Below are 26,159 nucleotides of genomic sequence, written 5' to 3' on the forward strand. Positions count from 1 at the left end.
TATACATACCTACACAGCTTTCCATGGTTTACCCCAGACGCTTCACATGCCTTGATTCAATCCACTGACAGCACGTCAACCCCGGTATACCACATCGCTCCAATTCACTCTATTCCTTGCCCTCCTTTCACCCTCCTGCATGTTCAGGCCCCGATCACACAAAATCTTTTTCACTCCATCTTTCCACCTCCAGTTTGGTCTCCCTCTTCTCCTTGTTCCCTCCACCTCCGACACATATATCCTCTTGGTCAATCTTTCCTCACTCATCCTCTCCATGTGCCCAAACCACTTCAAAACACCCTCTTCTGCTCTCTCAACCACGCTCTTTTTATATCCACACATCTCTCTTACCCTTACGTTACTCACTCAATCAAACCACCTCACACCACACATTGTCCTCAAACATCTCATTTCCAGCACATCCATCCTCCTGCGCACAACTCTATCCATAGCCCACACCTCGCAACCATACAACATTGTTGGAACCACTATTCCTTCAAACATACCCATTTTTGCTTTCCGAGATAATGTTCTCGACTTCCACACATTCTTCAAGGCCCCCAGAATTTTCGCCCCCTCCCCCACCCTATGATCCACTTCCGCTTCCATGGTTCCATCCGCTGCCAGATCCACTCCCAGATATCTAAAACACTTTACTTCCTCCAGTTTTTCTCCATTCAAACTCACCTCCCAATTGACTTGACCCTCAACCCTACTGTACCTAATAACCTTGCTCTTATTCACATTTACTCTTAACTTTCTTCTTCCACACACTTTGCCAAACTCAGTCACCAGCTTCTGCAGTTTCTCACATGAATCAGCCACCAGCGCTGTATCATCAGCGAACAACAACTGACTCACTTCCCAAGCTCTCTCATCCCCAACAGACTTCATACTTGCCCCTCTTTCCAAAACTCTTGCATTTCACCTCCCTAACAACCCCATCCATAAACAAAATAAACAACCATGGAGACATCACACACCCCTGCCGCAAACCTACATTCACTGAGAACCATTCACTTTCCTCTCTTCCTACCCGTACTCGAGCTTTACATCCAACAACTTACCTCCACACCATATATTCTTAATACCTTCCACAGAGCATCTCTATCAACTCTATCATATGCCTTCTCCAGATCCATAAATGCTACATACAAATCCATTTGCTTTTCTAAGTATTTCTCACATACATTCTTCAAAGCAAACACCTGATCCACACATCCTCTACCACTTCTGAAACCACACTGCTCTTCCCCAATCTGATGCTCTGTACATGCCTTCACCCTCTCAATCAATACCCTCCCATATAATTTACCAGGAATACTCAACAAACTTATACCTCTGTAATTTGAGCACTCACTCTTATCCCCTTTGCCTTTGTACAATGGCACTATGCACGCATTCTGCCAATCCTCAGGCACCTCACCATGAGTCATACATACATTAAATAACCTTACCAACCAGTCAACAGTACAGTCACCCCTTTTTTTAATAAATTCCACTGCAATACCATCCAAACCTGCTGCCTTGCCGGCTTTCATCTTCCGCAAAGCTTTCACTACCTCTTCTCTGTTTACCAAATCATTTTCCCTAACCCTCTCACTTTGCACACCACCTCGACCAAAACACCCTATATCTGCCACTCTATCATCAAACACATTCAACAAACCTTCAAAATACTCACTCCATCTCCTTCTCACATCACCACTACTTGTTATCACCTCCCCATTTGCGCCCTTCACTGAAGTTCCCATTTGCTCCCTTGTCTTACGCACTTTATTTACCTCCTTCCAGAACATCTTTTTATTCTCCCTAAAATTTAATGATACTCTCTCACCCCAACTCTCATTTGCCCTTTTTTTCACCTCTTGCACCTTTCTCTTGACCTCCTGTCTCTTTCTTTTATACATCTCCCACTCAATTGCATTTTTTCCCTGCAAAAATCGTCCAAATGCCTCTCTCTTCTCTTTCACTAATACTCTTACTTCTTCATCCCACCACTCACTACCCTTTCTAATCAACCCACCTCCCACTCTTCTCATGCCACAAGCATCTTTTGAGCAATCCATCACTGATTCCCTAAATACATCCCATTCCTCCCCCACTCCCCTTGCTTCCATTGTTCTCACCTTTTTCCATTCTGTACTCAGTCTCTCCTGGTACTTCCTCACACAGGTCTCCTTCTCAAGCTCACTTACTCTCACCACCCTCTTCACCCCAACATTCACTCTTCTTTTCTGAAAACCCATACAAATCTTCACCTTAGCCTCCACAAGATAATGATCAGACATCCCTCCAGTTGCACCTCTCAGCACATTAACATCCAAAAGTCTCTCTTTCGCACGCCTGTCAATTAACACGTAATCCAATAACGCTCTCTGGCCATCTCTCCTACTTACATAAGTATACTTATGTAAGATATATATATATATATATATATATATATATATATATATATATATATATGTATACACAGAAGCGCTCATACACGCACATATCAACATATACATACATATCCATATACAGACATATACATATATACACATGTACATATTCCTGCTTGCATCCCTTCACCCATTCCTGTTGCTACCCTGCAACACAGGAAATCGCAACCCCCCCTAGTGAGGCAGTGCCAGGAAAAGACAAAAAAAAGGCCACATTTGTTCACACTCAGTCTCTAGCTTGTATATGATGAATGATTTGTAGATACAAGTACACCACCAATTTTTCGGCACTCTTGGTTCCAAAGCCTTGCCAAAGTAGCCATTTTGCAGGACCAACTGGGGTCACGTAATAATAATGCATGAACACACCTCTAACCCACTAATTATACATCTCCCATGTGTCTAAAGTATACCATGGACTGCTAGAAATTTAAATTAAACAAATGTTAAATGCAAATTAAATAAATAAATGAAATACATTATACACCTGCTCAGGACTGAGGTGCTCATCAGCTACGAGTTTTGCATATTCGTCCACATACTCGGCAGCTCCTTCGTGGTTGGCAGACCACTTTTCTCCGCACACTTTATGCATGGAAATTCCATGACGATTCTTGAATCTTTGAATCCATCCTTCACTATAGTCACACTCATGTTGTAATTTAAGTTCTTTATGGAACATTTTAGCCTGGCCCATTATCATGCTGCCTGACAAGTCCACTCCATCACTCTGACACTGTTGAAACCATTGTATCATCACTTGATCGTGCTCAGCACTCTTACCATCCTTCATAGTTTTTAATTGTCATTTGCTTCTTGGAATCGCTGTCTGCATAGAATTTTGATATTTTCTCCCTTTACTTCTTTATATAATAAACAGTTGATGAACCAAAACTAGATGTCACACAGCTTACGCACCGAAACACCACAGTCCATTTTTTCAACAATTCTTCTTTATCTTGGATCAATATGGACTGGTGTTTACGTTTGACACCACTACTAACACTTTCATATGTCTTAGAAGCCATAGCTAGAGTTAAATTTGAGCAAAATAAGCCAAGAATCTCACAGAATTGCGGTATCATTACCAAGTGCAGTAAACTAGTTTGGTGGCCGCGGTAATTTCAAGTTCCCTCACTTAATTTTGTCCAGACTAAAGGAGGTGCCGAACCATCAGTTGTCAGAAAATCGGTGGTGTATCTGTACTTTTCATGTAAATAGATAATACATGTCATGGTAGTAGAAGGTAGTAGCTGACAGGCAGCCACCAACCAAGGAGGTACATTACTGGTATTACCCATCTGGGTATTGGGAGGTTTAGTGATGGATGCATAGTGAGTGGTTGTCAAGTTGCACCCCTCTGACCCAGGTAGCTGGCTTGTCTTTCTATTTCACTGACATGTGGACTACTGGCATTCTGTCCACAGAAATACAATCTCTCCTTGTCACACCTAACACTTGACAGCAGCACTTAACTCGTGCAACTCTTTCTTCGTTACTTGATTTTCCTGTGGTGAGCACGATGCTTTCACCCTGTCTTTTGGCAAAATGGTAGGAGCAAAGATAGAAGTAGTAGATAGGAGCATTAGACAGAAGCATTAGGGAGAGACATAAGATAAAAGTAGTATATAGAACCTTGAGTGGGAGCATTTGGTAGACGTAGTAGGTTGGAACATTAGGCAGGAGCCTCTGGTAGTTCTGCACTAGAGTTGCCCTCTGCCACTGGCCTGTTGAGTTTGAGTTACGGGAGATTAAGAAGTGGCGCTGGAGTTCCCTAGTTATGGAGACTTTTGCCATGGCTACCCAACTGTTGGAGTTCCCAAAGGGAATGGATACCAGAGATATAGATAGATGGATAGATTACATGTGACATTTACATTAATAAAGACACAGATTTAACATTTTGTTTTTATGTGCAAGTATTTTACAGCAAGTTTATTAGTTTTTTCTTCTATTTACAGGGGTCAGCTGCTGCACTGACATGGTCCATACTTCATTACTGGAACTGCCAGCGAAGGATACATCTCTGGACTTCGAAATTGCAGTTAAAACAAACAGATTTTGGCTCTAAATATCAAGTAGTCAGTCCATGTTACAATGAGGCAGACAAGAGACATGTTCTTTGGCATGAAAAAAATATCAGTGAGCAGTATTTGCCAAACAAGGCTAATGTATTTCTATCTCAACATTGCAGCAATTACCGTTGCAAGTCCCAGTGCACAGATGACCACCAATGTCAGTGCCACTCACACATACATATACATGATTTTCAGTGCCAGCCTTACAAAGAGATTCCACCAAATCTACATTACTATTTTAATCCTGAGGTTAATAGGTCAATTTTTAGTTCTTTATGGACCATTGCTGCAAATCAACCAGAATTGAAAAAGGCAGTTCATGGTAGGGCCAAAGAAATAAATAAACCTGAACACTCCTTATCAGCTGATCTCAAAATCTCAGGTATCCATTCTCATATCCAGAAATCTCCAGGTGAAAGTGACAGGCAAGAATCAGAAGCTCAAAGTACGAAAAACAAAATTGAGTCCTGTGAAGTGGCAAAGGCCCACTCGCTTTTAAAAGATGAGCACTCAACACAAACTTACAAAGTAGTTTTGGAGAATTCAGAAGGTTCATCTAAAAGTAGCCAAAACTTGGAAGTACATGAATTATTGCAAACATCAAATATAGTACAAAAACAGACCAAGGACAGTCATGATGATCAGCAAGAACTTACAAGAGGAAGTGAAATTAAAATAGACTGTATTGCAGATTGCACATCAGTAGCAAAAAAAATTGAAGGACATGGAGAATCTGTTTTATTTGTTCCAGGTTCTCACATAAGGGAAAAGGTTGAAATTGAAGACTGTAGTTGTGATGTCACTGGACAGAGTAAAGGAATAAGCATTTCATCACATCAGGACACCAAGACTGGCATTGACAAATTTAGTGACAGTTTAATGCAGGTATAGTAATTAAAGAATTTATATCCTGTATTAGACATAGGAGCAAAAGGAGCTCCAAAAGTGTTATGTTTATTGTGCTCCATTTTAAAGATGAGCCTGTTGAGAAAAAGTTGGCTTGCGCAAAAGATGCATGTGGCATGAGAAAGGTGGGAGATGGCAGATTAGAATGGGTAGTGAGTGGTGGGATAAGGAAGTAAGATTGTTAGTGAAAGAGAGAGGTGTTTGGATGATACTTGCAGGGAAGTAATGCAAATGACTGGGAGATGTATAAAAGAAAGCAGCGGAAGATCAAGAGAAAGTTGCAAGAGGTGAAAAAGAAGGCAAATGAGAGTTGGGGTGATAGAGTATCATTATATTTTTAGGAGAGACTAAAAAGATGTTTTGGAAGGAGGTAAATAACGTGAGTAAGACAAGAGAACAAATGGGAACATTGGTGAAGGGGGCAAGTGGTAACAAGTAGTGATGAAGTGAAAGGGAAATGGAGTGACTATTTAGAAGGTTTGTTGAATGTGTTTGATGGTATGCAAAGTGAGAAGGTCAGGGATAATGGTTCGGTAAACAGAGAGGAGGCAGGGAAACCTTTGCAGAAGATCAAAGGTGGCAAGGCAGCAGGTTTGGATGGTATTACTGTGGCATTTATTAAAAAAGGGGGTGACTGTGTTGTTCATTGGTTGGTAAGGATATTCATTGAATGTATGGATCATGGTGAAGTGCCTGAGGATTAGCAGAATGCATGCATAGTGTCATTGTACAAAGACAAAGGGGATGAAGGTGAGTATTCAAACTACAGAGGCATAAGTTTGTTGGGTATTCCTGGGAAATTTTACGTAAGGGTAGTGATTTAGAGGGTAATAGCATGTACAGAGCATCCGATTGGGGAAGAGCAGTGTGATTTCAGAAGTGGTAGAGGATGTGTGGATCAGGTGTTTGCTTTGAAGAATGTATGTGAGAAATACTATGAAAAACAGATGGATTTGTATGTAGCATTTATGGATCTGGAGAAGACATATGATAGGGTTGATAGAGATGCTTTGTGTAAGGTTTTAAGAGTATGTGGTGTGGGAGGTAAGTCGCTAGAAGCAGTGAAAATTTTTATCAAGGATGTAAGGCATGTGTACGAGTAGGAAGAGAGGAGAGTGATTGGTTTCCAGTGAATGTTGGTTTGTGGCAGGGTCGTGTTATGTCCTCATGGTTGTTTAATTTGTTTATGGATGGGATGGTTAGGGAAGTAGATGCAAGAGTTTTGGAAAGAGGGGTGAGCATGCAGACTGTTGTGGATGAGAGGGCCTGGGAAGTGAGTCAATTGCTGTTTGCTGATGGTACAGCTTTTATGGCTGATTCGGGTTAGAAACTGCAGAAGATGGTGACTGAGTTTGGAAAAGTGTGTGAAAGGACAAAGTTGTGAGTAAATATGAATAAGAGCAAGGTTATTAGGTTCAGTAGGGTTGAGGGACAAGGTAATTGGGAGGTAAGTTTGAATGGAGAAAAATTGGAGGAAGTGAAGTGTTTTAGATAACTGGGAGTGGACTTAGCAGCAGATAGAACCATGGAAGCCGAAGTGAGTCACAGGGTGGGGGAGGGGGTGAACGTTCTGGGAACGATGAAGAATGTGTGGAAGGAGAGAACATTATTTCGAAGAGCAGAAATGGTTATGTTTGAAGGAATAGTGGTTTCCAACAATGTTATATGGTTGCGAGGCATGGGCTATAGATAGGGTTGTACAGAGGAGGGTGGATGTGTTGGAAATGAGATGTTTGAGGACCATATGTGGTGTGAGGTGGTTTGATCGAGTATGTAATGAAAGGGTAAGAGAGATGTGTGGTAATAAAAGAGTATGGTTGAGAGAGCAGATGAGGGTGTGATTCAGACACAAGGAGAGATTGAGTGAGGAAAGATTGATGAAGAGGATATATTTGTCAGAGGTGGAGGGAAGGAGAAATGGGAAACCAAATTGGAGGTGGAAAGATGGAGTGAAAAAGATTTTGAGCAATCAGGGCCTGAGCATACAGGAGGGTGAAAGGCGTGTAAGGAATAGAGTAAATTGTAATGATGTGGTATACAGGGGTCGACATGCTGTCAATGGACTGAACCAAAACATGCATGTGAAATGTTTGGAGGTAAACCATGGAAAGATCTATGAGCCCCTGATGTGGATAGGGAGCTGTGGTTTCGGTGAATTACACATGACAGCTAGTGACTGAGTGTGAACAAATGTGGCCTTTTTTTTTTTCTGTTTATTTGGCACTACCTCGCTGTAGCAGTAGGTAGTGATGCTGTTTCCTGTGGGACAGGGTAGTGCCAGAAGTAGATGAAGGCAAGCAAGTATGAATATGTACATGTGTATACATGTATATTTCTGTCAATTTTTTTTCTTTTTTTTTTTATACTTTGTCGCTGTCTCCCGCGTTTGCGAGGTAGCGCAAGGAAACAGACGAAAGAAATGGCCCAACCCCCCCCATACACATGTATATACATACGTCCCTAACAACCCCATCCATAAACAAATTAAACAACCATGGAGACATCACACACCCCTGCCGCAAACCTACATTCACTGAGAACCAATCACTTTCCTCTCTTCCTACACGTACACATGCCTTACATCCTCGATAAAAACTTTTCACTGCTTCTAACAACTTTCCTCCCACACCATATATTCTTAATACCTTCCACAGAGCATCTCTATCAACTCTATCATATGCCTTTTCCAGATCCATAAATGCTACATACAAATCCATTTGCTTTTCTAAGTATTTCTCACATACATTCTTCAAAGCAAACACCTGATCCACACATCCTCTACCGCTTTTGAAACCACACTGCTCTTCCCCAATCTGATGCTCTGTACATGCCTTCACCCTCTCAATCAATACCCTCCCATATAATTTACCAGGAATACTCAACAAACTTATACCTCTGTAATTTGAGCACTCACTCTTATCCCCTTTGCCTTTGTACAATGGCACTATGCATGCATTCCGCCAATCCTCAGGCACCTCACCATGAGTCATACATACATTAAATAACCTTACCAAACAGTCAACAATACAGTCACCCCCTTTTTTAATAAATTCCACTGCAATACCATCCAAACCTGCTGCCTTGCCGGCTTTCATCTTCCGCAAAGCTTTCACTACCTCTTCTCTGTTTACCAAATCATTTTCCCTAACCCTCTCACTTTGCACACCACCTCGACCAAAACACCCTATATCTGCCACTCTATCATGAAACACATTCAACAAACCTTCAAAATACTCACTCCATCTCCTTCTCACATCACCACTACTTGTTATCACCTCCCCATTTGCGCCCTTCACTGAAGTTCCCATTTGCTCCCTTGTCTTACGCACTTTATTTACCTCCTTCCAGAACATCTTTTTATTCTCCCTAAAATTTAATGATACTCTCTCACCCCAACTCTCATTTGCCCTTTTTTTCACCTCTTGCACCTTTCTCTTGACCTCCTGTCTCTTTCTTTTATACATCTCCCACTCAATTGCATTTTTTCCCTGCAAAAATCATCCAAATGCCTCTCTCTTCTCTTTCACTAATACTCTTACTTCTTCATCCCACCACTCACTACCCTTTCTAATCAACCCACCTCCCACTCTTCTCATGCCACAAGCATCTTTTGCGCAATCCATCACTGTCAATGTAGTTATTTATTTTATTTATTATACTTTGCCGCTGTCTCCCGTGTTAGTGAGGTAGCGCAAGGAAACAGATGAAAGAATGGCCCAACCCACCCACATACACATGTATATACATACACGTCCACACCGCACATATACATACCTATACATTTCAACGTATACATATATATATATACATACACAGATATATACACATATACACATGTACATAATTCATATTTGCTGCCTTTATTCATTTCTGTCGCCACCCCGCCACACATGAAATGACAACCCCCCTCCCCCCGTATGTGTGCGAGGTAGTGCTAGGAAAAGACAACAAAGGCCACATTTGTTCACACTCAGCCTCTAGTTGTCATGTACAATGCACCGAAACCACAGCTCCCTTTCCACATCCAGGCCCCACAAAACTTTCCATGGTTTATCCCAGACACTTCACATGCCCTGGTTCAATCCACTGACAGCACGTCGACCCCGGTATACCACCATTCCGATTCACTCTATTCCTTGCATGCCTTTCACCCTCCTGCATGTTCAGGCTCCGATCGCTCAAAATCTTTTTCACTCCATCTTTCCACCTCCAATTTGGTCTCCAACTTCTCGTTACCCCCACCTCTGACACATATATCCTCTTTGTCAATCTTTCCTCACTCATTCTCTCCATGTGACCAAACCATTTCAAAACACCCTACCCTCTTCTGCTCTATCAACCACTCCCTTTTTATTACCACATATCTCTCTTACCCTTTCATTACTTACTCAATCAAACCACCTCACACCACATATTGTCCTATAACATCTCATTTCCAACATATCCACCCTCCTCCGCACAACTCTATCTACAGCCCATGCCTTGCAACCATATAACATTGTTGGAACCACTATTCCTTCGAACATACCCGTTTTTGCTTTCGGAAATAATGTTCTCGCCTTCCACACACTTTTCAATGCTCCCAGAACTTTCGCCCCCTCCTCCACCCTGTGACTCACTTCTGCTTCCATGGCTCCATGGTTCCATGGTTCAATCTGCTACCAAATCCACTCCCAGATATCTGAAACACTTTACTTCCTCCAGTTTTTCTCCATTCAAACTTACCTCCCAGTTGACTTTTCCCTCAACCATACTGTACCTAATAACCTTGCTCTTATTCACATTTACTCTCAGCTTTCTTCTTTCACACACTCTACCAAACTCTGTCACCAGCTTCTGCAGTTTCTCACCCGAATCAGCCACCAGTGCTGTGTATATATATATATATATATATATATATATATATATATATATATATATATATATATATATATATATATATATTTTTTTTTTATTATTTATTTAATTTGCTTTGTCGCTGTCTCCCGGGTTTGCGAGGTAGCGCAAGGAAACAGACGAAAGAAATGGCCCAACCCACCCCCATACACAATGTATATACATACACGTCCACACACGCAAATATACATACCTATACATCTCAATGTACACATATATATACACACACAGACACATACATATATACCCATGCACACAATTCACACTGTCTGCCTTTATTCATTCCCATCGCCACCTCGCCACACGTCGAATACCATCCCTCTCCCCCCTCACGTGTGCGAGGTAGCACTAGGAAAAGACAACAAAGGCCCCATTCGTTCACACTCAGTCTCTAGCTGTCATGCAATAATGCCCAAAACCACAGCTCCCTTTCCACATCCAGGCCCCACACAACTTTCCATGGTTTACCCCAGACGCTTCACATGCCCTGATTCAATCCACTGACAGCATGTCACCCCCGTTTACCACATCGATCCAATTCACTCTATTCCTTGCCCGCCTTTCACCCTCCTCTATGTTCAGGCCCCAATCACACAAAATCTTTTTCACTCCATCTTTCCACCTCCAGTTTGGTCTCCCACTTCTCCTCATTCCCTCCACCTCCGATACATATATCCTCTTGGTCAATCTTTCCTCACTCATTCTCTCCATTTGCCCAAACCATTTCAAAACACCCTCTTTTGCTCTCTCAACCACGCTCTTTTTATTTCCACACATCTCTCTTACCCTTACATTACTTATTCGATCAAACCACCTCACACCACACATTGTCCTCAAACATCTCATTTCCAGCACATCCACCCTCCTGCGCACAACTCTATCCATAGCCCACGCCTCGCAACCATACAACATTGTTGGAACCACTATTCCTTCAAACATACCCATTTTTGCTTTCCGAGATAATGTTCTCGACTTCCACACATTCTTCAAGGCTCCCAGGATTTTCGCCCCCTACCCCACCCTATGATTCACTTCTGCTTCCATGGTTCCATCCGCTGCCAGATCCACTCCCAGATATCTAAAACACTTCACTTCCTCCAGTTTTTCTCCATTCAAACTTACCTCCCAATTGACTTCACCCTCATCCCTACTGTACCTAATAACCTTGCTCTTATTCACATTTACTCTTAACTTTCTTCTTTCACACACTTTACCAAACTCAGTCACCAGCTTGTGCAGTTTCTCACATGAATCAGCCACCAGCGCTGTGTCATCAGCAAACAACAAATGACTCACTTCGCAAGTTCTCTCATCCACAACAGACTTCATACTTGCCCTTCTTTCCAAAACTCTTGCATTCACCTCCCTAACAACCCCATCCATAAACAAATTAAACAACCATGGAGACATCACACACCCCTGCCGCAAACCTACATTCACTGAGAACCAATCACTTTCCTCTCTTCCTACACGTACACATGCCTTACATCCTCGATAAAAACTTTTCACTGCTTCTGACAACTTGCCTCCCACACTAAATATTCTTAATACCTTACACAGAGCATCTCTATCAACTCTATCATATGCCTTCTCCAGATCCATAAATGCTACATACAAATCCATTTGCTTTTCTAAGTATTTCTCACATACATTCTTCAAAGCAAACACCTGATCCACACATCCTCTAACACTTCTGAAACCACACTGCTCTTCCCCAATCTGATGCTCTGTACATGCCTTCACCCTCTCAATCAATACCCTCCCATATAATTTACCAGGAATACTCAACAAACTTATACCTCTGTAATTTGAGCACTCACTCTTATCCCCTTTGCCTTTGTACAATGGCAGTATGCACGCATTCTGCCAATCCTCAGGCACCTCACCATGAGTCATACATACATTAAATAACCTTACCAACCAGTCAATAATACAGTCATCCCCTTTTTTAATAAATTCCACTGCAATACCATCCAAACCTGCTGCCTTGCCGGCTTTCATCTTCCGCAAAGATTTTACTACCTCTTCTCTGTTATATATATTTCTATATTTATATATATATATATATATTTCTTTTAATATTATACTTAACCTCTGTCTCCCATGTTAGCGAGGTAGCGCTAGGAAACAGACGAGGGATGGCCCAACCCACCCAGATGCACATGAATACACATAAAAGCCCTCACATGCACATATACATACCTATACATTTCAACGTATATATACATATTAATACACAGACATATACATGTATACACATGTACATATCCATACTTGCTGCCTTCATCCATTCCCGTCGACACCCCGCCACACATTAGATAGCATCCCCCCCTCCAGCGAGGCAGCACCAGGATCAGACAAAAAAGGCCACATTCGTTCACATTCAGTCTCTAACTGTCATGTGTAATGCACCGAAACAGCTCCCTTTCCACGTCCAGGCCCCACAGACCTTTCCATGGTTTACCTCAGACACTTCACATGCCCTGGTTCAATCCATTGATAGTACGTTGACCCTGGTATACCACATCATTCCAATTCACTCTATACCTTGCATGCCTTTCACCCTCCTGTATGTTCAAGCCTCAATCACTCAAAATCTTTTTCACTCCATCCTTTCACCTCCAATTTGGTCTCCCGCTTCTCCCTCTGACACCTATATCCTCTTTGTCAATCTTTCTTCATCCATTCTCTCCATGTGTCCAAACCATTTCAACACACGATATAGATAGATGTTGGAAGAGATTAAAGAGGGTTGGTTAATAAAAGAAGTGTTCCATGAGGAACTTAAGCATAGAATTTAAGGGGTTTAAAGATGAAGCATATGTAAGTGAGTCTGGCTTGGTGGCCAGCAGTGAAATTGGCCAACCACTTTTTGTCATTGTTTTGGATGGTAGTTTGTCAGGTATATTTTGTGTGAGGGTATGACAGGGGACAGTGATGTCTGTTGCCATTAATACTGTATGGGAGAGGGGTTGTGGTTGGTTGAAGCCGTCTGGGATATGCTGTGTGAGGTCTGTGTAGTGTGGTAGTAGAGTGGGTGGGTCAGAAGCCATGTTGTGTGGATAAGATAGGTATATTTTGCTTGATTCTGTTGTGGATCAATTTCTCAAGAGTTCGGATACTGAAGTGATATGTGATGGTTGGAGAACAGAGAGTTAGATGCTTTAGAGCATCTTTGGATTGGTATGTTGACAAGTTTTCAAATGTCAGAGATTTTGTTTTGTTGCCTAGATTGGTTAAAATATATGCAGATGCTTGGATTGCCACTTAACCAAAGTGTTTTATGTGGAAGTTTGATACATTGTCAGGACTTGTTGGAGGAGAGTTCTTCAAGATTTAATTGCTCTACATAGGCCAGGGGGAGAGAGAGGGGTTACCAGATTCCACCAGCCTTGAGTGAAAATTCATGTTTCATGAATTTTTTCATTTTAATTGGATGAAAAGGAGTACATTTTTAATGAGGAGCATCTAACTCCAAAGGAATCCTGCCAACCTTAATTTCACTTGTAGATACAGCAGCAAATTTCCGGCAACTGATGGTTCGGCACCTCCTTTAGTCTGGACAAAATTACGTGAGGGAACTTGAAATTACCGCGGCCACCAGACTAGTTTACTGGGCGGCTGCAGATGGCGTTTTGTGTAGGGCGCACTTACTTACATTCTTTACACTGCACTTGTTGGTGGCAATGCCGCAATTCTGTGAGAGTCCTAGCTTATTTTGCTTAAATTTAACCCTGGCTATGGCTTTTAAGACATATGAGAGTATCAGTCATGGTGTCAAACGTAAACACCAGTCCATATCAATCCAAGATAAAGTAAAACTGTTGAAAAAATGGACCGTGGTGTTTCAATGTGTAAGCTGTGTGACATCAACAGTATTGGTTCATCAACTGTTTATAATATAAAGAAGCAAAGGGGAAAAAATATTGAAAATCTATGCAGACAGTGATTCCAAGAAGCAAATGATGATTAGAAAAACTATGAAAGATGGTTAGAGTACTGAGCATGATCGAGTAATGATGGAATGGTTTCGACAGCGTTGGAGTGATGGAGTGGACTTGTCAGGTAGCATGATAATGGACCAGGCTAATTTGTTCCATAAAAAACTTAAATTACAACATGAGCATGACTACAGTGAAGGATGGCTTCAAAGATTCAAGAAGCGTCATGGAATTTCCATGAATAAAGTGTGCAGAGAAGAGGGGTCTGCAAACGACGAAGGAGCTGCCGAGTATGTGGACGAATTTGCAAAATTCGTAGCTGACAAGCTCCTCAGTCCTGAGCAGATGTATAATGCAGATGAAACTGCATTATTTTGGTGATGCACACCTAGGAAAACACAAACAACAGAAGACGAGAAAGACCCCACAGGATTCAAACAATCTAATGACATACTGTACTTACCATCTTAGGGTGCTCAGACATTTAATATTTGTTTCATTTAAATTTCTGTAGGTCCATGGTATGCTTCAGACACATGGGAGATGTATAATTAGTGGGTTAGAGGTGTGTTGATGAATTATTATCACATGACCACGGTTGGTCCAGCAAAATGGTTAATTCGGCTAGGCTTTGGAACCGAGAGTGCCAGAAAATTGGTGATGCAACTGTATTTGGATTTTAGAATTTATACATACAAGCTCCTAGACTTCCCATAGCAAAGCCCTTAGGATTATCTCTATAATTGTTGTTTTCTACTAAGGACCCTTGCAGTTGGTTTGGAGCCTCTTCCTATCTTCCCTTGAAGATTCAGGTTCTTCTGAATTCAGAAGTTCTGTGCTTTTGAGTCTCGTTTTAAAAAAGCATTGTTGTGAATTACAGAGATGCAAAGTCAAAAGATCCTATAAACAGGAGATTTTAGTGGAATGGAGGGTGACTGCCTTTGGCCAAATTCAAGGGTTCTTTCCAGTACAAGAAAAAGTTCCAGAAAGAGTAGACCAAGATCTACCCCATAGAGTTACAGGTGCAGGTCTGTGCAGGTCTTCTTGAACTGATAAGTACCATACAATACCATGAAAATCAGGATGTTGCCTCTAATCAGTTGGTTGGCCACATGCGTTGATTCCAGCTGATACTTGTAAATGTCACTAGCTTCATCCTCAAAAGTAGCTAAAAGGATCACAGAAAATACAAAAGTGCATATATGTATACTGAACCACGTGTTAAGCTGCATCCAAATTTAAATAATTAGTTAATAGAAGCACTTTGAAGAAAAACAAGAATATTAATCTGATTATGTGCTGTTAACAGAATATCAGACAACGATGATGATGCCTCTAGCAAATGTGATGGCATTCACTTTGTAAGCATTGAGTGGTCATGATGCAGGAGTTTTCAGTCCCTTGGCAGGAGAGCTTAGGTGATTGCTTGAAAGTCCCATGCAGTGTGGGGAAAATGATGCAGAAATGGAATTATCAATGCTAGTGATATTACAAGAGTGCCCTATGGGAACACCCTTTGGTGGGATTTTTGAGGTGCATTTCTTAGGATTTACTGAAGTATTCTTCAGTGTATTTATTGCTCAAAGGATACAGTTGTCAATCTTTTGGAACCTGTGAGGGTTATGAAAATTCTGATTTCTCTGTAGTCAAAGAAGTTTGTCTCTGGTCTTATGCACCTCAAAAGCTCAACATGAAAACCCTTCCTGATAGCCCTTGGCACTAAGAGGAGAGTTAATGAATTACAATGCTCCTGAAGGCCCATGAAAATTGAATGAAACATGTTAATCACCAAAGATTATGAGAGGAACAGCCTTTGGTGTCTAGGAATCTTGATACCTCTATCAAAAGGGAACACCTCTCTTTGGACAAAGAGACTCATTTTAACCTATGTGGTAGGAGGCTATAAATTTGGAGAGATACCCAACAATGTTAAACTTTTCCTCGGAGGTGAACATCAGGGAGGTCTTTGCTTTTTCTTTAGATGTTGAGCATTGATCTCAGGTGGTCTTGAGCATTTTCCCTGTTTTGTTTCCTGCCCTTCCTTATCTTTCTTTCAAAAGACCCTTCTCTAACATACATTGAACACCATTAGGTTGACACCATTAATTCATGAATAATGAGGTGTGTCTCCTCTGACAATCAGGGGGATGATGACGTCATTGCTGAGTAGAAGTTGTTGATTCGTCGGATGGCAGATCCAACTTAAGCCACACTGCTGACTACAGATCAGTTGGTTACTGAAGGGTGAGAGGTACTGACCTCAGTAGCAAGATGGGGGTTGGGAGGATTTTAAATTTCAGAGGTGTGAGATAGGGCTCATGAGATGCCTCCCTGGAAAGAGTTTTTCTTGCTTCATAACTTATATTTTTTAAAGCTGTCATTCTAATGTTTTGGGGAGCTGATTCTATGGGTTTATTATTCATATTGCACTATATTTAGTGCTGCCAAATGAGGAAGCTTTAACTGTTTTGAAAATGTTGCTCATGTGTTATCCATAATTGAATGCGAGGTTAGAGTGATATGAAGTAGACTTAATTATTACTTTTTGTCTGTTATATTTAGGATGTTTTTCTTCAACAGATCCTGAATGCTGGGAGTGAAGACATTAAATCCATTCAGGATCAGCTCATGGGAGTGCTGGAGGGAGACGTTGGCCTTAACCTAGTTGACACAGAACCAGGCTCTGCAGTCATTTATTTCCGTGCTGGTGCTTTACTTGGAGATCCCTCATCTACTTTTAATCTTGCTTTGTGTTATCATCTTGGGCGTGGTGTCAGACAGGATTTTAAGATGGTATGAGTCCAGTTAGAATTAAGGAAGTTGGTGAAGGAGCAAAATAGAGTTTAGATAGAATTAAAATCTGCCAAAAAATAGTGATGAATGGAAGGCAAGTAGTGCAGAACATAAAGCTCTGGATAGAATTGATAAAAAGACTGGCTAAGGAGAATGCTTTTAACAAGAGATTGTGCCTCAGAGTTGGTCAATAAATGTTCATCTGGTTTAAGTTGAGTTACACACACACACACACACACACACACACACTGAAACAGGCATGGACATTTAGTTGCCCATGCTATCTCAGCTATTGTGAAAATAAAGGGATGGAGGGAGTTTTTGAAAAGTTGATGGTACTAGATATATGTCTATCAATAGAATTGGGAAAAAAGTATGGAGAGGGAGACATTACAAAGAAGGAAGTAAGAAGAGCAATGAAACTCTTCAAGAGTGAAATAGCTAGAGGCACAGATTGATTGGTGAGAAAGATGGTGAAGAGAAGAGATGATATAGTTATGCTGTAGAGTGGATCTGGAAAGTTTGTATGGAAGGACAGAAAAATGACAAGATTCCTGATGACTGAATGAAGGCAGTTATTTTTCCACTGAGAAAGGAAAAGGGAACAAAGTGAGTGTAAGAATTATAGAAGAATAAGCCCCCTTAGCAGAGGTGACAAAGTGTAGGGTAGGAAAGTGAATGATTATGGTAACTATTTTGGGGGACATGTTTATTAATTCCTTTGGAATTACGTAAAAATCCAGAATATGGCAGTATAACATTCTACAACGGCCACACAGTACTTTACTGATGATGATCATGTGACTATTATTATTATTACTAGTTTCAAGAGAGCGTACAGAGTAGAAATTTTTTCATTCATCAGGCTCGTGAGCTGTATGAAGCAGCCAATTTAGCTGGACATGGCTGGGCTACTTACAATCTTGCTGTTTTATTGAGTCATGGTGAAGGAGGACCCTCTGATCTTGATCGTGCCCACAAGCTCCTCATACAAGCAGGAAATAAGGGTGTCTATGAAGCCCAAGAAGCTTTGAAGCAGTTAGAAGAGCTAGATGAAGATGATAGAAAAGAGAGTAAGTAGCGGGTCATTTGACCGTACTCTCATAAATGTATCTATTGGGTCATTTGACCATACTCTCATAAATGTATCTATTGGGTCATTTGACCATAATCTCATAAATGTATCAGTTATCTGGCCACACGGTCATAAATGTATCTTTTTCAATGGCACCTCCCCATCCAGCAGCCCTTTCTAAATGTAAATAATGGCATCTCAACAGAGCTGACTGGAATGACTTTTCTGACTTTCCTCAGGTAAATTACTGCCTCATGTAGTGATGCTTCAGTCTCCCCCAAATGCTTAACAGAGGTTATTCTTGTGAGAATGGAAACATTTATCCCCTCTTCCTCCAAGATGACCTCTTCTTGCAATCCATGGTTCAACTGTTCCTGTTCTGAGGCCATTCAGGCTAGGAATCGAGCATATTGGGAGATGGAAAACTCTCCTTCCTCTGACTCCCATCCAGATTTAACACTGCATGTAATTGTTGCACGTACATTACCCATGAGGCAAAGCATACTTTTATTCAAAGGGAGTGTGATAACTTCTCATCATCCACTGATAGGTTTTGCTGGTCTTTAGCTAAGGGTAACACTAAAAACTTCTGTCACTATACCTTTCCTTCACTTTTATGTTCTGACCGTACTATAGCTCTTTACTGCCAACTCCGTTGGTTTCCATTTTACCTCACACTTTACTTTGGATAATTCTAACATTCCTTCACCCCATGATGCTCCTCTAACTAATCCTGTGTCCCTTCTTGTAATCTCTTTTCAAACTATCTGAATAGCACTACTCTCTGGGCACAAGCAAGGCTTATGGTCCTGATGCTATCCATCCCTGTGTACTGAAAGTGTGCCTCTGACCTTTCACCTGTGCTTTCTTGTCAGTTTCTCTTTAAAAACCTAAACTTTTCCTTATTGAAAGCATGCAGTGGTACATCCCATCCTTAAAAAGGGTAAACGTTCTAATCCCTCAAACTACCATCCTGTTGTTTTGACATCCACTATTTCCAAAGTTTTTGAATCCCTCCTCAACATCCATGTCCTCCAACACTCTTTTCTCTGATCCACTTTTGATATTCTTTCTTATCTTACTTGTGTCAGGTCATCATCTCTGAAAGATTTTAGGGAATCCCATGTAGATGCCCGTGATATATTGAAACCTTTGGACAAGTTGTGGCATCAGGGTCTCATATCTAAGTTTCTCAGTTTTGGCATCCTCTTGGACGAATTGTGGAGATGAAGGTGAAGATTTGTAGAGTTTTCAAAAAAAGATGAGAAAATGTTGGGGAGAAGAGAGTGGTAAGAGTAAGTGAGCTTGGAAAGGAGACTTGTGTGAGGAAGTACCAGGAGCAACCTGTTTAGTGAGAATAGTTAACTAAATATGGAGATTGAATGAGACAGTTATCAGCTGGCAGCAGCCAAAGCAGATGACACTGTTGACAATGATATGTCAGATAAAATCTTGACTTTTTAATTTTGCGCCTTTTTCACTACTCCAGCTCGATAATGCCCTTCAGTCCTGTCTGACACACAGTCTTTTTTTACCTTTTTATATTATACTTGAACATAAACCCCAAGGGTTTCATCCCAAATATTAGAATCCTGTCATCCTGAACATAATTAATATGAATTTGATAATTTCTTACAGTAATCAATAATGTCACAAATTCATGCATATCACTGACCACATTTCATTTCTATAGTGAGATTTACATTACCACTGACAGAAATGCATACATTCTTGAGTTGCATCCCATTTTTGGCTTTTAATTATTTTACTGATGATAACATATAATGATTATCTTGCAGGTGTGCTAAGATCTTCACAGTCTGAGCCAACCTTAACATCTTTGTCATCCAGAAAATGGTCATCTTCACATTCGACCAGTGACCTAGGATTTTTGGAGGAATCCAACGAGTGGCTCTCTGTTGATTTCAGTGTCAACTCAGATAGAAGCAGAAATACAAAAGCTTCATTCTATCTGAATTAGTTGTGACTGGATCTTCTCAAAGACATAAACTTAGTATATTGAAATTATCACATTTTATACTTTTTTAATGTATGAATGGTATAATTACAGTATTGTAAATAACGCAGAAACTGCTTGTAGAAGTTGTGGTTGGTAGCATCGTTTAAGATGTTGAATGAAGGATGGAAGGGAGTGGAGGTTGGCATGACAGTCAATATTAAGATAGTTATATGGGTTGTAAGAAAAGGCCACAAAGTCAAAGTCATTTTTGAGAAAGGAGGTAAAATGAGATTTGCTTTGACTTTCGAGGATATTTTTGGAGGTCAGAGGAACTTTGGGACTGCTGCACAAGTAACTACATTACTGATGCAGGAAATAACAGAAAAGAAAAACCTGATTCTCATTAATGGTCTTAATGTAACTAGTGATGTGGTCTCTTATCAAGTATGGAAGTGAAAAGGTCTTTGGTTTCAAGGATCAGATTGTAGAATATGGTTTGCATTTTTTTTTCTAAAGATACTGGAAAGAGTAAGGAAATGTGAAGTGTATGTAATTAAGATTTTGTATAAAATGTTGAAGTGTATGTGTTATGATAGAATACTTATTTGCACAAAACAGATGTGTGAAGAATGACTAGTAACTGTGGTGATGAGTTGGATAATGTAGAGTTGAAGGGGGAAGGACAGAAATGGGAGACTGTGCGAAAGGAGGTATCTTATTGTTGAATGTATGATGTGCCATGATCTCATGAATTTTATGACAACTGTGAATGCAGGAAACCATGTATTGTGTTTAACTAGTCTGATAGATTAAACAAATCATGTAATTGCTGTATGGTCTCAGTATTTCAGTGTTTTTTCCAGTAGAGAGATCCAAGCTTCCTTTACAAACAAGAATTTGATTATAGATCCTCCTTTTACCTAAACTAATTGGTGGAGGTTGCATCTTCACCTGATATTTACTTCTCCCATTTTTAAATGGAATTACGGTGCAATACATTTGTTATGAAGTGGACGTAAACTTCTAGGCTTGTTATGTGATAGTAATTCTTGTAGTACAAACGTGTCATGACTAGTTAGCAGGAAAATTTTTAGATGATTAAAAAAGGATTTGTAGGAAATATGCAGAATGCATGTGACAGGAAATTTTTTCTTTATGTACATGATTGTCCTCAGTTCTTAACTCTACCTAGCTAATGCAGGGAAATGGCAAATAGTATGAAAAAAAAAAAAATTGTTTTATAATTACTACATCATATTTTGCAGCTTGGTCCCACAATATAAGTCCTCAACATTTGTTAACTGACTACCTAAAAGATAACTTCTGTAATTATCATTATTTTGTGTGACTAAGGGCTGACTAAAAGCAGATACCTTTTCATTAGCTTTGTTCCCTGAATAGCCTATGCTTACAAATATTTGATTGATTGATACGTTTATTGAGATCAAAGTAGAGTATCTCAAGGGGATGAGAGGACATAGGTCATCCCTACCCACCCAATGATGTCCCTCATAGGGCTCACAAAACAGCCATGCGATAAAGTTAATATACATACTATAATTTACAGATACTTTGAGTTATTGATGCATGGGTAGTAGCAAAATAAGAATGAAATTAAAAATTGATGAAATTTATATTTATATAGAATATATATATGTGAATATGTAAATACAAATATGTAAATAAATAAACAATGTACGGGATTTATTTTTTCCAACTAATCTCATTATCTTCCTGACTCTGTTCCTAAATGAAGATACATAGGGTTGGCAGTAGTGGTAGTTGGTAGGCAGCCACTGACCAGGAAGGTATATTAATGGTACTACCCGCCTGGGTATCAGGAGGGTTACTTACAGCTGTACAGTGAACCAGCACTCCTGTGGTTGTCAAGTTGCAATCCCCTGACACAGGTAGTTGTCTTTTCTTCATGCCTCACCCCCATGTGGACAGCTGACATTCTATCCACAAATGTACAATCTTTCGTTGTCACATGTAACACTTGACAACACTTAACTTGCACAACTTATTCTTTATAACTAGATTTTCTTGAGATAAGAGCCGTGTGTTAGCCCTACCTTTTGGCAAAGTGGTAGGAGCCATAGACAAAAGTAATAGGTAGGAACCTTAAGTGGGAGCATTGAGTAGTAAGTTCCAACATTTGGCAGGAACATAAAGTAGACACCTAGGGTAGAAGTACTCAATAGGAACAGTAGACAGAAGCCTAAGAAAACACCGTGCTAGAGTTGCCCTTTGCCAGTGGCCTATTAAAGTTGAGGCAAAAAAGGCTAAGTGGCGATGGAGTTCACCAGTTATGGAGACTCTTGCCTTGACCACCCCCTTAAGGAGTTCCCCAAAGGAATGGGCATCATAGATATATGCATAGATAGATAGGGATGACTGCAGGTGAAATTTTATTATGCCTGAGGTTGAGCTTGAGGGCATAAGACTCTGCTGGGAGAGGAAGCACATGCCACATAACCTATGGATGATGGAGGTGATTGCCAGGTAAGTCAAGTGCCGACAGTGTCAGCATCAGAACAGATCTAATGCAGGTAATGGTCCAACCACAGAACTCAAGGCTTGATGGTAGCTCATCAGCAAATTTAATACACCACTTGGCAGCTTTATTGAACATACCAATATCTTCTAACTTCAGTTGCTTCATATACTTCAATGTGTCTTGGATAAGGTGCTTTTGAACATTAAGTACTCACACAGTGATGTACATTTATCTATCGTAATTTTTTTTGTGTATCACCACTGTCATCATCATCATCACTTGATTTTATTTCTCCAAGAGAAAGTGGAAGTAGGTAAAGAGGAAAGGGATGAAAGAATGCATACAAAACACTTAACTTACACAGCTCATTCTCCATTCTTGTGGTGAGCCTTTTGACAAAATGTTAGAAGTAATAGATAGAAGTAGTAGGTGGGAACATCAGGCAGCAGCATTAGATAGAAGAAAGTAGGAACATTAGATAGGAGCCTCTACAAATAGGCACTACAGTTGCCTTCTACCAGTGGCCTGTTGGAGGTGTGGCATTAAAGTATAAGAAGCAGCACTAAAGTTCACTAGTTATGGAGACTATTGCCATGGCCAACTCCTTGAGGGAGTTTCAGTTAAAAACAGGCATCAGCCAATATAGACAGATAGATGGGGTGAGATATTGGCAGACTTAAGGGAGAATAAAGAAAAAAGTGTTGAAAGGAGGTGAGAAGTAAGATGAGAACAAGATCAACAAATGGAAGCACTTGTGAGGGGAGCAGATAGGGAAGTGGTAACAGGGAAAGAAATGAAGTGATTATTTTGAGTGTTGAATGTGTTAAAAGATAAGATGGAAGGTGTGGGTTGTGGTGTGTAACAAGAGGCATGGCAAGTAGTTTTATGGGTCTGCAGTTTGGTTTTACTGAGGAGGGGGATAACAAGAGTCAATTGCTGTTTGCAGATGACACAGCTCTGGTGGCAGACCTGAGTGATAAACTGCAGAAGCTGGTGTCTACCTAAAGGAGAGTATATAAAAACAGTTGGGTTGATGTAAATAAGGTAAGGTTATTTGGTTTGGTTGGGAAGAGAGACAGGTTGGTCTGAATATGAATGCAGAGGAAATGGAGAAAGTTTTAGATATTTTGGAATGGTGGAAATGGATGCTGATGGAACTATAGGAGCTGTAATAAATCATAGGAAGTGTGAAGGGACAAAGGTCCAAAGTCCACAAGGAGTGAATGGGAAGATCACCAAGAGTGTGAGCAAAGATGGAGGTTTCCCAATGGTTATCTATGGGTATGATTCATTGGCCGTAAATGCAAAAGTACAGATAAGGACAGATGTGTTGGAATCAAATGTTTCAGGACAATATGTGGTGTGAGGAGGGTTGATTGAGTAAGAAATGACAGGGTAAGAGAAAGGTGTCATAGTAAGAGAGGTTTTCAAAGTACTGAATAGGGTGTGCCAAAACAGTATAGACATATGAAGAAAGACTAATGAAATGTATGATTCAGAAGTGGAGGGAACAAGGAGGAGGGGGAGACAGAGGGCGAGAAGGAAGGATGAGGTGAAAGACGCTTTTAATTATGGGAGCCTGAACATGCAGGAGGGTGTGAAGCTTGCACAGGACAACAAAGTAAACCAGGGCATCTGAAATGCTCAGGGGAAATCAAAGGTCTGTGGACCTTGGCTGTGGATAGTAGGCTTTGGTTTCGATGCATGATACATTACAATATAAAAATGGATGTCAATAAATGGAACCGTTCTTTGTCTGTTCCTGGAGCTGCTTGGCTAAACGACAAATAATAATAATAATAATAATAATAATAATAATAATAATAATAATAATAATAATATTATTATTATTATTGTTATTATCATTATTATTAGTACTACTAATATTACTATTATACTTTGTTGCTGTGTCCCACGTTAGTGAGGAAGCATAAGGAAACAGACGAAAGAATGGCCCAACTCACCCACATACACATGTATATACATACATGTCCACACACGAACATATACATAATTATACATTTCAACATATACATACACAGACATATACATATATACACATGTACATAATTCATACTTGCTGCCTTTATTCATTCCCGTCGCCATCCCGCCACACATGAAATGACACCCCCCTGCACGTGCGCGAGGTAGCACTAGAAAAAGACAACAAAGGCCACATTCATTCACACTCAGTCTCTAGCTGTCATGTGTAATGCACCGAAACCACAGCTCCCTTTCCACATCCAGGCCCCACAAAACTTTCCATGGTTTACCCCAGACGCTTTACATGTCCTAGTTCAATCCATTGACAATCCATATATATATATATATATATATATATATATATATATATATATATATATATATATATATATATATATATATATATATATATATAAATTACCTCTGGGAGAAGGATTTTTCACAGAATGAACAAGCATATTGTTTTTCACCTGTGTGAACAGTCATGTGCCTCATCAGCTACTTTTCCTTGAGAAAATTTTCTGGCAATGTGAGCATTCATATGGCTTTTCTCCTGAATGAACAGTCACATGCCACACTAAATGACTTCCTCTAGAAAAGGAACTTTGGCAGCATGAACATTCATAAGGCTTTTCTCCTGTATGAGTAGTCATATACTTCACCAAATAACTCCTGCAGGAGGATGGCTTTTGGCAGTATGAACATTCATATGACTTTTCACATGTATGAATAGTCATATGTTGCACTAAAGTACTGCTGTGGGAGAAGGTCTTTGGCAGTGTGAACATTTAAATGGCTTGTCTTTTGTATGAATATTTATGTGTTCCATTAAGTGGTTCCTTCATGAAAAGGACTTTCGGCACTGTGACCATTCATATGGCTTCTTTCCTGTATGAATGTTCATGTGCTGCACAAAATTACTTCTCCAGGAGAAAGACTTTTGGCAATGTAAACACTTGTATGGCTTCTCTCTTGTATGAAATGTCATGTCTTCTACTAAGTGATTTTCTGAAGGAAAAGTAGTTTACTGAGGCACATGACTGTTCACACAGGTGAAAAACAATATGCTTGTTCATTTTGTGAAAAATCCTTCTCCCAGAAGGGTAATCTAGTGCAGCACATGACAATTCATTCAGGAGAGAAGCCATATGATTGTTCTCATTGTCAAAGGTCCTTCTCCTTGAAGAAGTATTTAGTAAAGCATATGACTGTTCATACAGGTGAGAAGCCTTATGAATGTTCACATTGCCAAAAGTCATTCTCCAGGAAGATTGCTTTAGCTGAGCATATGACTCTTCATTCAGGTGAAAAGCCATTTAAATGTTCACAGTGCCAAAAAGCCTTCTCCTTGAGAAGAAGTTTAGTGAAACACATAGCTATTCATACAAGAGAGAGTCCAGTTGAATGTTCACTTTGCCAAAAGACCTACTCCCAGAAGAGTTGTTTAGTGCGGCACATGAAAGTTCATGAGGAAGAGAGGTCATTCACTCCTGTTCACTCTAGTCTAGGTTTCAACTGTGAGGCTGAGCAGACCTGTCACACTTCCTCCCATCATGGACATCAATGTGACAGGGCATTGTCTA

At 40.3% G+C, this 26,159-nt stretch overlaps 1 protein-coding gene across 1 annotated transcript in view; it reads left to right on the forward strand.

The window, feature by feature from the left end:
- Positions 1 to 21,791, forward strand: part of LOC139750952 (uncharacterized) — a 35,903-nt gene extending 14,112 nt beyond the window's left edge. Inside the window, exons 3-6 of the mRNA XM_071665886.1 lie at positions 4,406 to 5,407; positions 16,846 to 17,058; positions 17,924 to 18,131; positions 19,933 to 21,791. Coding sequence (XP_071521987.1) covers positions 4,406 to 5,407; positions 16,846 to 17,058; positions 17,924 to 18,131; positions 19,933 to 20,114 — 1,605 coding nt within the window. The 3' untranslated portion in view covers positions 20,115 to 21,791. The remainder of the gene's footprint in view (positions 1 to 4,405; positions 5,408 to 16,845; positions 17,059 to 17,923; positions 18,132 to 19,932) is intronic.
- The last annotated feature ends 4,368 nt before the right edge of the window (positions 21,792 to 26,159 follow it).

Source organism: Panulirus ornatus, chromosome 10, assembly GCF_036320965.1.
Source record: "Panulirus ornatus isolate Po-2019 chromosome 10, ASM3632096v1, whole genome shotgun sequence".
In the NCBI taxonomy this organism is placed as follows: Eukaryota; Metazoa; Arthropoda; class Malacostraca; order Decapoda; family Palinuridae; genus Panulirus; species Panulirus ornatus.